This window comes from Macaca thibetana, chromosome 5 (assembly GCF_024542745.1).
Source record: "Macaca thibetana thibetana isolate TM-01 chromosome 5, ASM2454274v1, whole genome shotgun sequence".
Lineage (NCBI taxonomy): Eukaryota > Metazoa > Chordata > Mammalia > Primates > Cercopithecidae > Macaca > Macaca thibetana.
This window is the reverse complement of record NC_065582.1, coordinates 45150276-45164126: the sequence shown is the minus strand read 5'-3', so window position 1 is coordinate 45164126 and position 13851 is coordinate 45150276. Positions and strand designations below refer to the sequence as shown.

Genomic DNA, 13851 nt, shown 5'->3' with positions numbered 1-13851 from the left:
TGTAAGAAGGGCAAAACTTCTTTGGGGGAGTTCTTCCCATAACTTTTCTAAAGAGCTAACGTGATTCTGTTGTGTGTTCTCTGGGGTAAGCAAATAGCTTTCCCGCCCCCAGAGTCCGCGGTCGGGATGCTGTGCAAACTTGCCTATCTCTGAAAACAGACGCTTCTGCGGTACCCGCACCCTGGGCTGGGTAAATATTTTAAAAGAATCGCGATGAACAGTGTGTTTTGGATCGAATGGGGCACTGGCTGCGGTGAAACTGTAAATTAAGGTGGCTGTGGTTTCCGGTTTATTTTTCTAGGGTAAAAAGATTTGTGCCGTTTTCTCCACGTGCTCGGTTAGGGATAGGATTGAATTGTAAAGGATGTTGAAGCGTGGTTGGTTTATGATCCCCAGCCCCGTCAGAGGGGGGTGTCTTGCATTACATTAGTTAAACCAACAGAAAGGAACTCTTGGTCCTCCGGTTAGGGACCTGAAAAACATTGGCGAAAGATTTTGCTGGGGCGTTATTTATCACGTAAAACTGAGACGATTCTTCGTCATTTTGTAACATTATAAATTCAGACTTTCAGGGTCAGTTAGGTGTCTTGGAAGAAGATCTTCTCTAAGAATTTGTTTTAAGAGTAATGGCATTTACGTTATCCTTGTGTTAATAAGTTTAACTAAATACTAACATGGTGTTTGTTGACTGTAAAGACACGCTTGTTTTTGAGTTTGCAATATCATTCTTGCCAGGAGATGCAGTCATGGGTGGTATTCACTGTACACCAAGGAATGATTGCTGGGTCACGTCATTAACAATCACTGCACGTGAAATAAACAATCAGGTGTCTTTGCTCCCCCTCCCTTTCCCCATTTTAGGTTTAATTAAGAATTCCTCTGTTAGAACACTGCCAGTTGTCAAGGTCTGAGAGACTCTTGGAAAACTCGTGCTTCAGTCTTGCTGGCCCAGGCATAAAAAAAAAATACCCAGGCTGAATCTAATTTTTATGCTCAGTTCACGGTAGATTTCACTCTATTCTCATGTAAACAGCTCCTACGAATCAACATATGTGTCTGGGTGGTATCTCTCACTTTGTTTTGTAACAAAAAGCCATATTGCATCATTTAATTTGCTCAAGTCATGCAAATAGGAAAAAATCAATAGGACAAAAAGGGGTCGACTTATCCTCCTCCCCACTAAACTGCTGCCCACACACAGAGTCCTGTTGCTTATGGCAAAAGAATAACAACAACACCATTGTATTTGTTAGTTGGTTCACTAATGGGTGAAACTAGAGAACATCATTCTCTTTCAGTCCCCAGCTCTGTCCAAATGTTCATGCCTTTTGAGGGAGCATTTGTCCAACTCCTTCTATTCCCAGATGAGTGAGAACTGTCTTGCTGCAGGTTTTCAGCTGCAACTCTCTTTTTATTCTTACCATATGCAGCAGGAGCCTGAGATTCAGGGAACAGATATTCCAGGATTTTATTCAAAACAATGTCATTAAGCTCCTGTGTTGCAATTGAATTAAGTTTCAAAGTAGCTACATTCAGGTCACCTTAAAGGTTTTATCAGGAGCCCTAAAGAACCAGCAAATTCAGAGAAAAGTTTAGAAATATTTGCCATTAAGTCTCCCTTGGTGTAATATATACTATGAATATACTGATGATCTAGGGACCCCTGCAGTACTCAACTCTTCCAGGGACATATGGAATGAAAATTTTGTTCTTCACTAAATGGTGGGGAGAAAGGGAAGGGGGATGGGACCGAGGGGAGTTATAGCCCTTAAGAGAAGTTATATAATTTTTTTTAAAGAAATCATTCTTTAGGAAGCAATCTGCCATGTTAACTATACACATTCCTTTCTGTTTTATGTGCTTCCAATCTTCAACAAACCCCTACTCATTTGGAAAGTCTGTCTGAATTAAGTTTGGTACACTAGACTTTTGCTGGTTCCATTACAAGTGGTTTATAAACTAACAATACCCAAATTGTTCAAAACAGAGATTTGCTATAGCTATGCATATGCATTCTTGACCTATATTAGTTCTCAAGTTTTAATAGTTTTTAAAACATGTTATTTTATAATAAACTTCAGTGTTTCCCTTTTTCCCGTAAGCCTTCCTGGATTATAATATATGTTAGGATCTTATTTCATAATGTGTATACAGGAGAGATGATTGCTATTTGAAAGGGCCCTTTTTTTGTTTATGGAAGAAAAAAAAATCCCCAGAAACATTTCTGCAGCTTTTCAAGAAACTACAGTAGTAGGTTTTTCCTACAGGAAGAAATTTCTTAGACAAATAGATAGTAGCAAACTAGGTAGGAATATTAGCATGCTCAGCCATACAATTAAGTCCTGTTTCTAGGCTAAGAAATTTTCTTTAATGAACTAGAATTGAGTTCAATTCTTTAGTCATGGAATTATGTTCTATTTTAATTTTTTATATATTTTAATAATGTTCTATATTGTAATAAGATTGTTAACTACCTTGACAAATAAGTACTGTCAAAATTTAGGAAGTCATATTATCTTAGCAATATTATCGCACTTTCTAAATACAGCATGCTAAAAGAATCTAATTCTCATTAACCAGATTGAATCTGCAACCAACTAAAATACCCCCATTTCTAAAACTTAACTTGTAGCCACAGAGGCATAGAAGTTCTCTCTACCTTGGGTGGTTTCACAGCCAAAGCTGTCAAGGAATGGGTGAAAAGTAATTGTTTTCAAGTGTGCCCTTTTACAATCATTTGTTTGCTCTGGCTCTTTCAGGCACAAAGGCTATTGTTGAACACATCCAACTAAACAAATAACTCATCCTGGGGTCCCTTTAACAGCTGCCTTAGTACAATGATCTATTTACATATTAGCCTAAAATTGAAACTGAACTCTTTAATGACATAATCCAGCACTATAGTTCAGAGACACATGTGTTCTACCCAACAGCTGAACAACCTTGTAGGCATATGATTTTTAGAAATAACTTTTTGTGTACCAAGTGATCTTAAGGCGACATCTTAATATACTGTCATGTATTTTCTCCTTTTGTCCCCTCATCGAACCCGTGTGGGTGCCTTTTGCCCTCTTTGTTTAGTTACTTGGTAAATAAAGAGAAATACAGAAGGTCTCTGTCACCCATTTTACTATTTGTTGATAAGCTATAGTTGGAGGCCACGCTTTACTGTGTATCCCCTATTTATCTTACCCTTCTTCTATGGATTTTACTTTCGTGTGGCTAAAGATTAAAGGATGACCTGCCAGATGTTATAAATTAGCAACAGCCACAATGATTACTAGGCACGCTGTAATAATGTCTCAAAGTTTTACATGATTTCTGAAGTATATTTAGTTTTAACCACTATGATGGTTTTGTATACAGCTTTCAAAAATTGAAACAGGAAATTAGCTTAAATTTCTTCTTAAGATTGACGGCATCATCAGAAATAAAGTTAAGGACCTATATAAGACACAGACACATAGGCAAAAAAGAAGAAGAAATTACGCTACACACACCCAGACTCATCTGTCTAAAACCCTGTTGCAGCTTTGGCTGAGTCAGTTTAATTGACTTCAGTAAGACTATTGGTTCATTGAAACCAAAGCCAGAATGATGGCTCTATCTATCTTCAAATAGGTATTTACACTGCAGACCTCACACAGAGCAAAATGTTACCATCCTGCTGGGCCGGAACAGCATGAAACTTTAAAAAGAATAATATTATACTTGATTTCAGATAATTTATTGAATCCTACTTCTGAAACTTTTGATGAGAGATCTGTGGCCAGAACACATTCCAAAAATTGTAAAAGACAAAATTCCTTAGGCACTAAAATCAAGCTCTTCCTGGATAGCAGCTGAGAGAGTATACGAGGATCATTTTGTTTCAGCTATAAAAAATGGAAGCATGCATAATCTCCATAAAACCAAAGGTAATTACATTCCAGTTTTTCAGCCAGCAAAAGAGGTGGCTTCAGCATCCTGCAGTTGTTCTGTTCTTAGTGGACTGCTATATGATAAACAAACAGAATTGCTTTATGATAAACAAACAGAACAGAGTTGAACACTATTAATATTGAATAGATCTGGTGAGGTCTGCCAGAGTATGGACAATAAAAGACATTTAAAACATTCTTGGAATGCAAATTCTAAGGGTGTAGTCCATGTTTCCTTTTAGAAAATTTTATCCATTTAAGCAATTGTTATTTAAATAAATTGATAAGACTGTAAATATAATTGTGATTAATAATAATTTTTCTGAATATTGTAGCTACAACCTATTATACGTTTTTCCAAAATATGATCACTTCTATTGGACTTGCTGCATACTAAAATTTCAGTATGTTTGTATTCAATTTTTTTTCATTACTTTGCTCTTGCAGATTCAAATTTTTGTGATGACCTGGAATATCATTATCCCAAAAAACAGAAGCCATAGATTTACCCAAATTAGAACCTTAATTTGTTAAAGGAATATTTGTTTAAAACAGTGCTCTAGAATTTAAAATGTTAAATTTGATTGATAGTTCTAAAGAAGTAATAAAGTATAAATATAGTTAGATGAATTGGGAAAAGGTTTAAAATTCAATTCCATTATGTTGTTTTTAATGTAAAAAATCAATACTTGATTTTGACAGCACTACATTTCCCAAGTCAAATATTGTGTTGATATTGCCTTCTATATATATTAAAGGAGGTTCTGAAGGCAGGTTTTTAAAGTTACTGCTAAACAACAAGACCTATTCTGTCTATTAATTGCTAAACTCAATGAATCAGTAACTCAAATTGGTCTTATTGAAATAAAAGACATGTCACTGTAAAAATTGTGATGAAGGTATGTCACTTTTCATTAAAATTCACTACATATCATTCAAAAATACTTCGTTAAGCTCTTGTGTTTATTCATGCATATAACATACCTGAGGACCCAGTTAAAAAATTTTTCCTGGCTAAGATATAACGAATAATAAAAATTGGTTGTAAACCTGTTTGATTTCACTTTGGATATTATTTTTATAAAACATGAATGGCAAATCCTACTTTAGAAAACTTTCCCTAATGCAGTCTGCAGATTGAAAACTAATTGAAATTTGAGAAATGTAACCCAAGTATATTTTTGACATAATCATATTAAGAATTTCAGGAATGAAATAGATTTTCATGTAAGACACAAATAAGTCATGTCTTGAAAAATTCTGTTTTGCATGCAGTTGGACAAAGGTTGGGATTTTAAAGCTAAGTATCATTCAGTATACACTTTGAGGCAGAATGAAGTGATAAAGTCTTAAAGAGTCTAAATATAATTGCCTTTTATTTTTTCACACCTGAAATACAGATGAAGTCTTTGATTTGCAAGAATAAGAAGCACTTTTATGTATCCCTGCCTTTTGTTCTCCCAGCCCAGTCCCAGAGACTATACTTGTATCCTTATAAAGGCATTCTGTATTGTGACACAGTAATTCTTTTCAGAAAACTTCATTGGCTAAATTAGACTTTTCTACTTACACAATTGCAAAAAAATAATAATAACTATACCTAACTTTACCTAACTAAAAAAATTGTTTGTTTCTGATTTATGACTTTCAGATATTTTCTGTTACCAATAACACAGAATGTGGGAAGTTACTGGAGGAAATCAAATGTGCACTTTGCTCTCCACATTCTCAAAGCCTGTTCCACTCACCTGAGAGAGAAGTCTTGGAAAGAGACCTAGTACTTCCTCTGCTCTGCAAAGACTATTGCAAAGAATTCTTTTACACTTGCCGAGGCCATATTCCAGGTAAGAAAAAAAAATGCATAAGTAAAATAAACCACTGCACAATATGCTTGTAAGATACCTGTGCTTAAATGCTTATTTATAAGACTTGTAAAATTTATCTTGTCTTTAAAATTACCTATTTTACCTCATAATTAACATTTCCAAATTTATAACTTTTATTGCCTCTAAAGGGAATATTGTAATTTCAGTCTGCAAATAGTATAATTGGTTTTGTCGACTTATTATATATTTCTTGTTAAGCTGATAATACAGGTGGTAATCTTTATACACGTTGTATTCTCAATCCAAATTCCTCGTTGGTGCCTTCTTTACCCATCACCATCAATATCAAGGCAACGTCTTCTTCTACACAGCTGATACATAACTGGAGAATGTCCACTGACTTGTAAGATAGATCCTTAAACAAAATATGATTAGCAATCCAAAAAAGTAATATCTTACAAAGCACTTTCACATAAAATGATGAATTTTCTCCTCAAAACCCCTGTAAGGTAGGTAGAAACAGTGGAGTCCTCTCCAATTGACAGATGAGGAAATCTGAGCTTTGGGAGAAGTCAAATGCCTTACTCAAAGTTATACAATGAGAAGGTGATAGGAGAGATACGGACGTTCTCATGCATATAGTGTCATGAACATGCCTAGTCACTATTGTAGTTTGGACTCTAATAAGCATATATATTCATTAATTAATTTTTATCATCAAAAATTTGTAAACTTTTGTTACTGTTGCTTTAGTTGGAAGACTCAACAGAGAGGAAAAAAATAATTTAATAAGACATTCTATTTAGTTAGGCAAAGTCGCACACAAATCTACTGAAGATTAGGCAGTGTTTAAGGAAAAGGCAAGCTTTAAGAACTGTAGAATGCACTGAGAGAATTTTTTTAAGTGCTATGTACATTTTACTTTTTTCTCTGACTCAGGAAAGTGTAGATTTTCATATTTTTAATATAGCTCTCTTAATAACCTTATAAAATATTTTGACTTGGGTTGCTTGCTTCCTTGAATATAGCATAACATATATCTAAACCCATTCAATATGAAAATATTATTATTGTTTTCATAAACCACAGCCATGTTTCTAAGCCTTTTCTCAAGCAGCTGTTTCTTCCTCTTTATCACATTCCCCAGAGCAAAGCAGAATAGGTCACGGTTGCCTAGATGGCCTACAAAGAAGTGATAACAGATTAGATACCATAAATGTTTGCTGGAAACTTCAAGTCTTGAACACTTGCCTTTAGGACTATAAATTGAAAGTGATATCAACACTAAGCATTTTTATTTACCATTATCTACTTTAGATAAATACAACATGCTGGATTTGGGGACTTAACTGTGGGGGTCTTTATATATTTGAAGTAATTTTAGCTTCAAAAAACAATAAAATAAAAGTAATATCCACCGAAAGAGAGAGCACAGCAAACAGCTCAGAGCCAGAACTGCAAGCACCTCACTCCCCAGATCAACATATGTGGTGACGAATGACAAATTTATTTTTCTACAAAGTTTGTATATATGTAAAACTGCTGAAGTGCATCAAGATGTCAAGTGCTTTTGGTGGCCACCCAGGCTGCTTTGAAAGATAACCAGATGAAAGCTCCACTCTAGAGGTGGACAGAGCAGCAAGGGTGCTTTCCAGAGACTCTGAAAGGCTTTACCCACAAGCAGAGGGGGCTGCCCCTGCGTACATCAAATGCTAATGATCATTCTCAATACTTGCCCCAAAAGTGAGCTATAATAACACACTCTTTGCATTACTTATGCTAATCGATTTGTTGCCTGGATGGATCCTTGGCATGTAGGTTACCATTTCCTAAAGTACAATAAACAAGATGCTAATCCCCACCCTTCCCAGCCCCTGCTCCCAGCAAAGAAGTGTCTTCACAACTGTGGAACACAGATTTTTTGGAAATTACTATAAAAGCAAATTTTAATAGTTTTCCCTTAAGTTGATTTAATGATATGGTTCACTTTCCTCTGAAGTTCAAACTGTTGGAAAACAGCTACATTGTGATTCTTTTTTAGAAGAAACTGATCAACATATTTTTGACTATCCTCATTAATAGCTTCATCTTTCTACACAACAAGAACTTGAAGAGGAAGGTACCCCGAGGGATGTATTTTGCTAAAATAAGGCAAATGCTGAAAGAATTGGGAGACAGAAAATAATTCCAGAGACATCTTCATTTTTTCCCTATTGCCCAATACATGAAGAAATGTATATATAAATGACCTAATGATTTGCTTTGACTCCACGGCTTTAAGAAAGCACAGTCACTTTAGAATATTCATATACCTACAAGATAGCTACTTCCTAGAATGCTTAATCAAGAAATAGTCATAGTCTGCTTATTTTTCCAAAAATGGGAAAAGACATTACAAATCAATATAGTGAGTATATACTAGAGTTTTATGAATCATAATATTTTCCAGTTGTGAATTCACTTAGGGAAGTAAATTCTCAAAACTTCTAAAATTGCCAAAAACTCTCTGCTCGTCTCTGCAGGTCTTTTCTTCTGCTTAACTGAGCAGGGTAGCTACTTTGCTAATCACTAAAAGAAGGCATAACATACTCTATGGGAAGCATATCTAATGGACATCTATTGGCCTTGCTTCTTCCTCTATATCTGTAGTCATAATGATCTTTATCACTCTTCGACCTCATCTTCTCAGCAGTAGGTTATTGTAGTGTGAAATGTCTGCACACAATTAGTTCAATTGGTTTAATCCTGTCGCTAAGAAGGCCAAGGTCAAGGGTTTGATTCAACTGAATTTTTCTAGTCCTTAGCCATTCCTAACCCTGGTCAGTTAGCTTACACATGTGTCTTCTTAGTCCCAAGGAGAGTAAACCAGAAGGAGTAAATAGATGGATATATCAAAATCCACCACTTCTATTAGGATATGTTCATGAGTAAGTCTTACTCATGAAGAGTCCGTAACTCTTTTTTTTTTTTTCCTTATCATGATGAGCAGCACTCACACTGAGGAAAAATAACTTTTCCCTGGAATACATGCTGAGAGAAAAGGGAGAATTCAGAATACTCCAAGGAAGCATTTATTTTATACGTCAGTATTTATCGGGTGCTTTGTGGTATAGCATAACCAGGCTCACTATCCAGAAGAGTATTTACAGGTCCAAGATAGTTGATAAATGATCAGAACTTAAAAAAATACAGCTGCTAGAATATTCAGTGTTTGTTCATTATTAGTAGACCTGACCATATTATGATGATCCTGAGTGAGCTAAACATACGCTTTCAGTAAAATGCCAAACAAAAGGGAACCCTGGCAATAAATGTTAAAATATATCTCCCTACTCATCATCGTTCACTGCAGAATCGGGTCATTTAAGGTAAAATATTAATAAAAGTGTTAGATACTTAAATTCAAATAAAATTACATGATTGTAAAAAAAAAAAAAAAAAAAAAAAAAAGCCCATGTATTTAAATGAAATCTTCTGAACTGGTTTTCACACTTCGGTTATTCAATTTGTCTAAATTACATAAGAAGCTTGGAGTAAACTTATTGTCTGTATTTTTTCTTAATTTGCTAAGCAGGCATCATACCTCTGGAGCCACCAAGTTTATGAATATGTATTCATTAATCTTTAGATATTTCATTTGAAAATGACTTCTCATTTCCTCGTGTTTGTCGCAGTTACTAATTCCATTTAAATTGGAATCGACCACCAGCATTGTTAATTAATTTCCCCTTAAGATGGTATTGGTTAGTAGACAGTAATGCTGAAATACACATGTTTTTTAAGCAAGCTGGACATTTCTTATGAATTGCATTTTGAAATTTTCCTGTGACCCTTCGGCAAACATCACATTAAAACTATATTTGTCACTCACATATCCAGTTATAAATATGACCATGGTGTGACAGTCTTCCTGCATGCATAATACAGGCATGGAGATTTTGTTGCCTGGTGGTAAATATTTCCAAAACAAGATCTAGCCCAAAACTGTGCAAAGAGTTTGATTTAACAATTCAGTTTTTTTTTTCTTTTTACCACTAAGAGACTTGTTTCACACTATTAGGCAGTTTTCATCTGAATGCTTATCCCTTTAAGAAGGGAGGGGAAAAGTTATCTTTTGCAAATGGTGACTTGCTAAAGATGAGTAAATGCTTCTATGGCCTTCATTCCTCTCCCCAGTTTCTAATCCTTGAATTTTTTTCAAAGAAAGATAACTTTCTGATTGCCTTGCCCCTCCCATGGAGCACTTCCCAGCTGCTTGCCTCTTTTTCTCTATGCCCCCCAACCGCATGCACACACACACACATACACACACACACGCACACACACGCACTCCCAAGGACATCTGCTCTTACTTGCCTGGTTGCCAAGACAAGATCCTTTCCAATAGCCTACTCAGAAATTGGCAGTGAAGAGTCTCTCTCAGAAAGTTCAGGGTGAGACATTTCACTCAAAAGTTAGGTCAAAATGTACTTCAAGCTTTACAACCATTTGGGACCTTCACATTCTAAGATAAGTGTTAGGTTTGAGGGGTCCTAGGTCAAGCACACAGAAAGTAAACTTGTGGTGTCTTTTATGCACCATTGATGAGTCTCACTTGGCTGATTCCAAATTCTTAGAAATCCTTGCTAAATCTGAATTTGTTATACAACTCCTAAATTTCTACTGAGCTACTCAGTATGTTTATCACAAAATTGATGAGGTATGAAAATCTAATTTGTTATATAAAAATAAAAACTTTAGATATATGATATAAAGTATAAGACCAGAAGCAACAATTTAGTTCCACATATAAGGCTGACTCTGGCAGCACCATCGTATTTTGAGAGCAGAAATCATTAGAATGTGGAAGTGAGTCTTTCTAATATGTCCCAGAAAGGTAACACCTTATTAACTCAAATTGTAAAGGTAATATCTAAACTTTTTTGCCATAAAGTTCTTTTATTTCATATTCAAAGATAGCTGTCTTTATATAATAAAATATTTAATGCATAAGAAAAGAAAAAACATCTTTCTTTTAGATCCTATTAAGTAACTCTGTTGTTATTTTTGTTTTGACTTGTTGATATGTCAGCTTTTCTGTTTGAGACGATTGAAGGAATATTTTAAATATTATTTTCTATTACAAATTAATCATTATCTCCTATAAGTGAAGTGCAGGAAAAACATATTTGAATATGGAGGTTCTGTTATAAGCATCAATTCATTGCTTGATCATTACACAGTGCATCAGTTGTTTATTATAGTATATAATAACCTTGTGTTATTCATCAGATTTATTATTTAATCTTATGTAAGTGGCAATACACTAAGATTTGTAAAATGACCAAAACTGGCACCTGATGGACTGTCTCCTTCTTGATTCTTGTTTGTTCATCTGAGGAAGTTATTTAGTACTGTAGGAAAAAATGCTAAATACTGATGATGAGATAAGCTCACAGGTACAACGTACAGTAGCTAGAGAATCTTGAAAAGACATCAATGCAATAGCAAGATAAATGCTGAGTTTGTCTTATTTGTACCTCACAGGAGCCTTTTAATACCCAATACAATATTATTTCACTTTTACCACAATTTTTAAATTTAGTTTAAAACACAAATAGGAATCCCAATCCCTGATTTTTTTCCTTCTTTTTATTTAGTATGTATGTATGTATTTATGTATGTATGTATGTATGTATTTATTTATTTGGATAGTGTCTCACTCTGTGGCCCAAGCTAGAGTGCAGTGGCATGATCTCAGTTCACTGCAACCTCCACCTTCCAGTTCAAGTGATTCTCCTGCCTCAGCCTCCCGAATAGCTGGGAGTACAGGTGCATGCCACTATGCCCAGCTAATTTTTATATTTTTAGTAGAGACGGGGTTTCACCATGTTGGCCAGGCTGGTCTCAAACTACTGACCTCAGGTGATCCTCCCGCCTCAGCCTTACAATGTGCTGGGATTACAGGAGTGTTTTTATTTCAGTCTAGGTTCTTCCTAAAATATCCATCTAGTTTCTAAAAATTGTTTTCCTCATCTTATATCTTTCAAATAAGGTGGTTTTACTATGACACTAAGTGTTTCTAATGAGTGTTTTTATGTTTTTTAAAGGTTTCCTTCAAACAACTGCGGATGAGTTTTGCTTTTACTATGCAAGAAAAGATGGTGGGTTGTGCTTTCCAGATTTTCCAAGAAAACAAGTCAGAGGACCAGCATCTAACTACTTGGACCAGATGGAAGAATATGACAAAGTGGAAGAGATCAGCAGGTTCATAAAGATAAATGCTCTTTAATCTTTAAAAAAACCCAACTGACAAATCTTGTGGTTTTGACAGTGAATCAACTATCTGTGCTTATGTTCAGCAGCTATATCCTCCAGATGCTTTATTTTTTTCTTTGTGGTAGTTTGTTTCTCTAAAATTCTAACTTAAATGCTTTTAACACTTAGACTACTAATCTTATATTATGAGCTTGGCTTCTCTATGACTCATGTGAATTTTATGGGTATAGTTTTAAGCCTGAATTTTATGATTGTTGTTAGCCTATGGCACTGTGAAAATGTTCAGCTCAATTACTATTGGCAAATCAGATTTTTCTAAATAGATCTTAGAACTTTCTCTCTACATGCCTTCCATAAGGTTTATTTATTGTGAGTAAAACTGATTTTAATTATAGTCACTGAAAGATGAAACAATGAGATTATGACTTCTGAAAATATATACATGTTTTGATTCTCTTATTTTACTTTCTGATAGAAGGCTGTTCTGTTGTTTGCCATTGAAAGAATTTAAAAGAACCACTTAAAAGAATTATATTGTAACCCTTGGGTTAGCAGCACTTCATGGTTCTCAAAACCATGATTCCTAGAGGAAATAGAGTTTGAAAAGGATGCCAAGTGCATCCCTTATCTCCTTCATCTCAAGAAAAGCTTACTGGTTTTCTTTAATTTGTTTAGAAAGCACAAACACAACTGCTTCTGTATTCAGGAGGTTGTGAGTGGGCTGCGGCAGCCCGTTGGTGCCCTGCATAGTGGGGATGGCTCGCACCGTCTCTTCATTCTGGAAAAAGAAGGTTATGTGAAGATACTTACCCCTGAAGGAGAAATTTTCAAGGAGCCTTATTTGGACATTCACAAACTTGTTCAAAGTGGAATAAAGGTTGGCTTTTTAAATTTTATTTATTTTTGTGCTGGCTATGTTAATTTTATTTTAGTGTTACCTTCCTCACTGAAGGTATTTCTTTGTAATAAAAGAAAGAATCTTGCAGGAGAAAATAAGGCAACAACATAAGGAAACAATAATTACGGCACCTGAATTAGGACAGTGACATTAAATTTCTGTTATTTGTTGACTATTGTGCAATGCAATCAAATTGATATCTGACATGCTTTCCCTATGTAATTGACACATTTAAAGGAATCTTTGGCTTTATAAAGTATTTGTTTAAATATTGTTTAATGGGCATAGCACAGGATTGTACATCCATTTGCTAGTAGAAGCAAAGAGGTCTTTTGGCTGTTTTGGCAATTGCAAATCATTCTTTCACCATCTCTGTTTTTGAGTCTGTCTCATAAAAAATAATACTTATACTATGACTTCCTTGTACAATGTTTTTACAGGTAAGTCAAATATTTCTATAATTAGCCATCTATATAACATGTATTGCCCTCTTTTTCACTTCTCTAATTTGAATTCTCATGTTAAATAACCTAGGTATGTAAACAAAATTATTGTCAAGTTTGTTTCCCAAGAGTAACACAGTACATTAGCAGTACTAAACTATAAAGCAAATTATGACATTCTAAAATTAAGACACATGTAATAGCTCATGCCTATTTTAGAGTGAAACAAAGTAACAATATGATTTGGGAAGAACTGGTTATCCTTTTCATTTCTTAACTGAAAAAGAAAAAAACCTAAAGGAGGATTTATAGTCTTCTACTCACATAGAAATGAGCTCTTTCTTGCTTTGTTGTGCTGTGCTCAGTGGTAAGAAGACCCAAATCAGAAGAAACAAGTCAGGAAAAATACAGATATATTCCTGCTCTCTATTTCATTTTCTTATTGTGTGAGAGTTAAGATGACTCCAGTCTTCACTTTTTACCATTGTAAATAATGTTATTTATTA

General features: G+C 34.8%; 1 protein-coding gene across 3 annotated transcripts in view; it reads left to right on the top strand.

The window, feature by feature from the left end:
* Positions 1-13851, top strand: part of HHIP (hedgehog interacting protein) — a 99947-nt gene that overhangs the window by 987 nt on the left and 85109 nt on the right. For all 3 annotated transcript variants that reach the window (XM_050791767.1, XM_050791766.1, XM_050791765.1), the window contains exons 2-4: positions 5572-5764; positions 11836-11992; positions 12680-12881. In XM_050791767.1, the coding sequence (XP_050647724.1) occupies positions 5572-5764; positions 11836-11992; positions 12680-12881 (552 nt within the window). The remainder of the gene's footprint in view (positions 1-5571; positions 5765-11835; positions 11993-12679; positions 12882-13851) is intronic.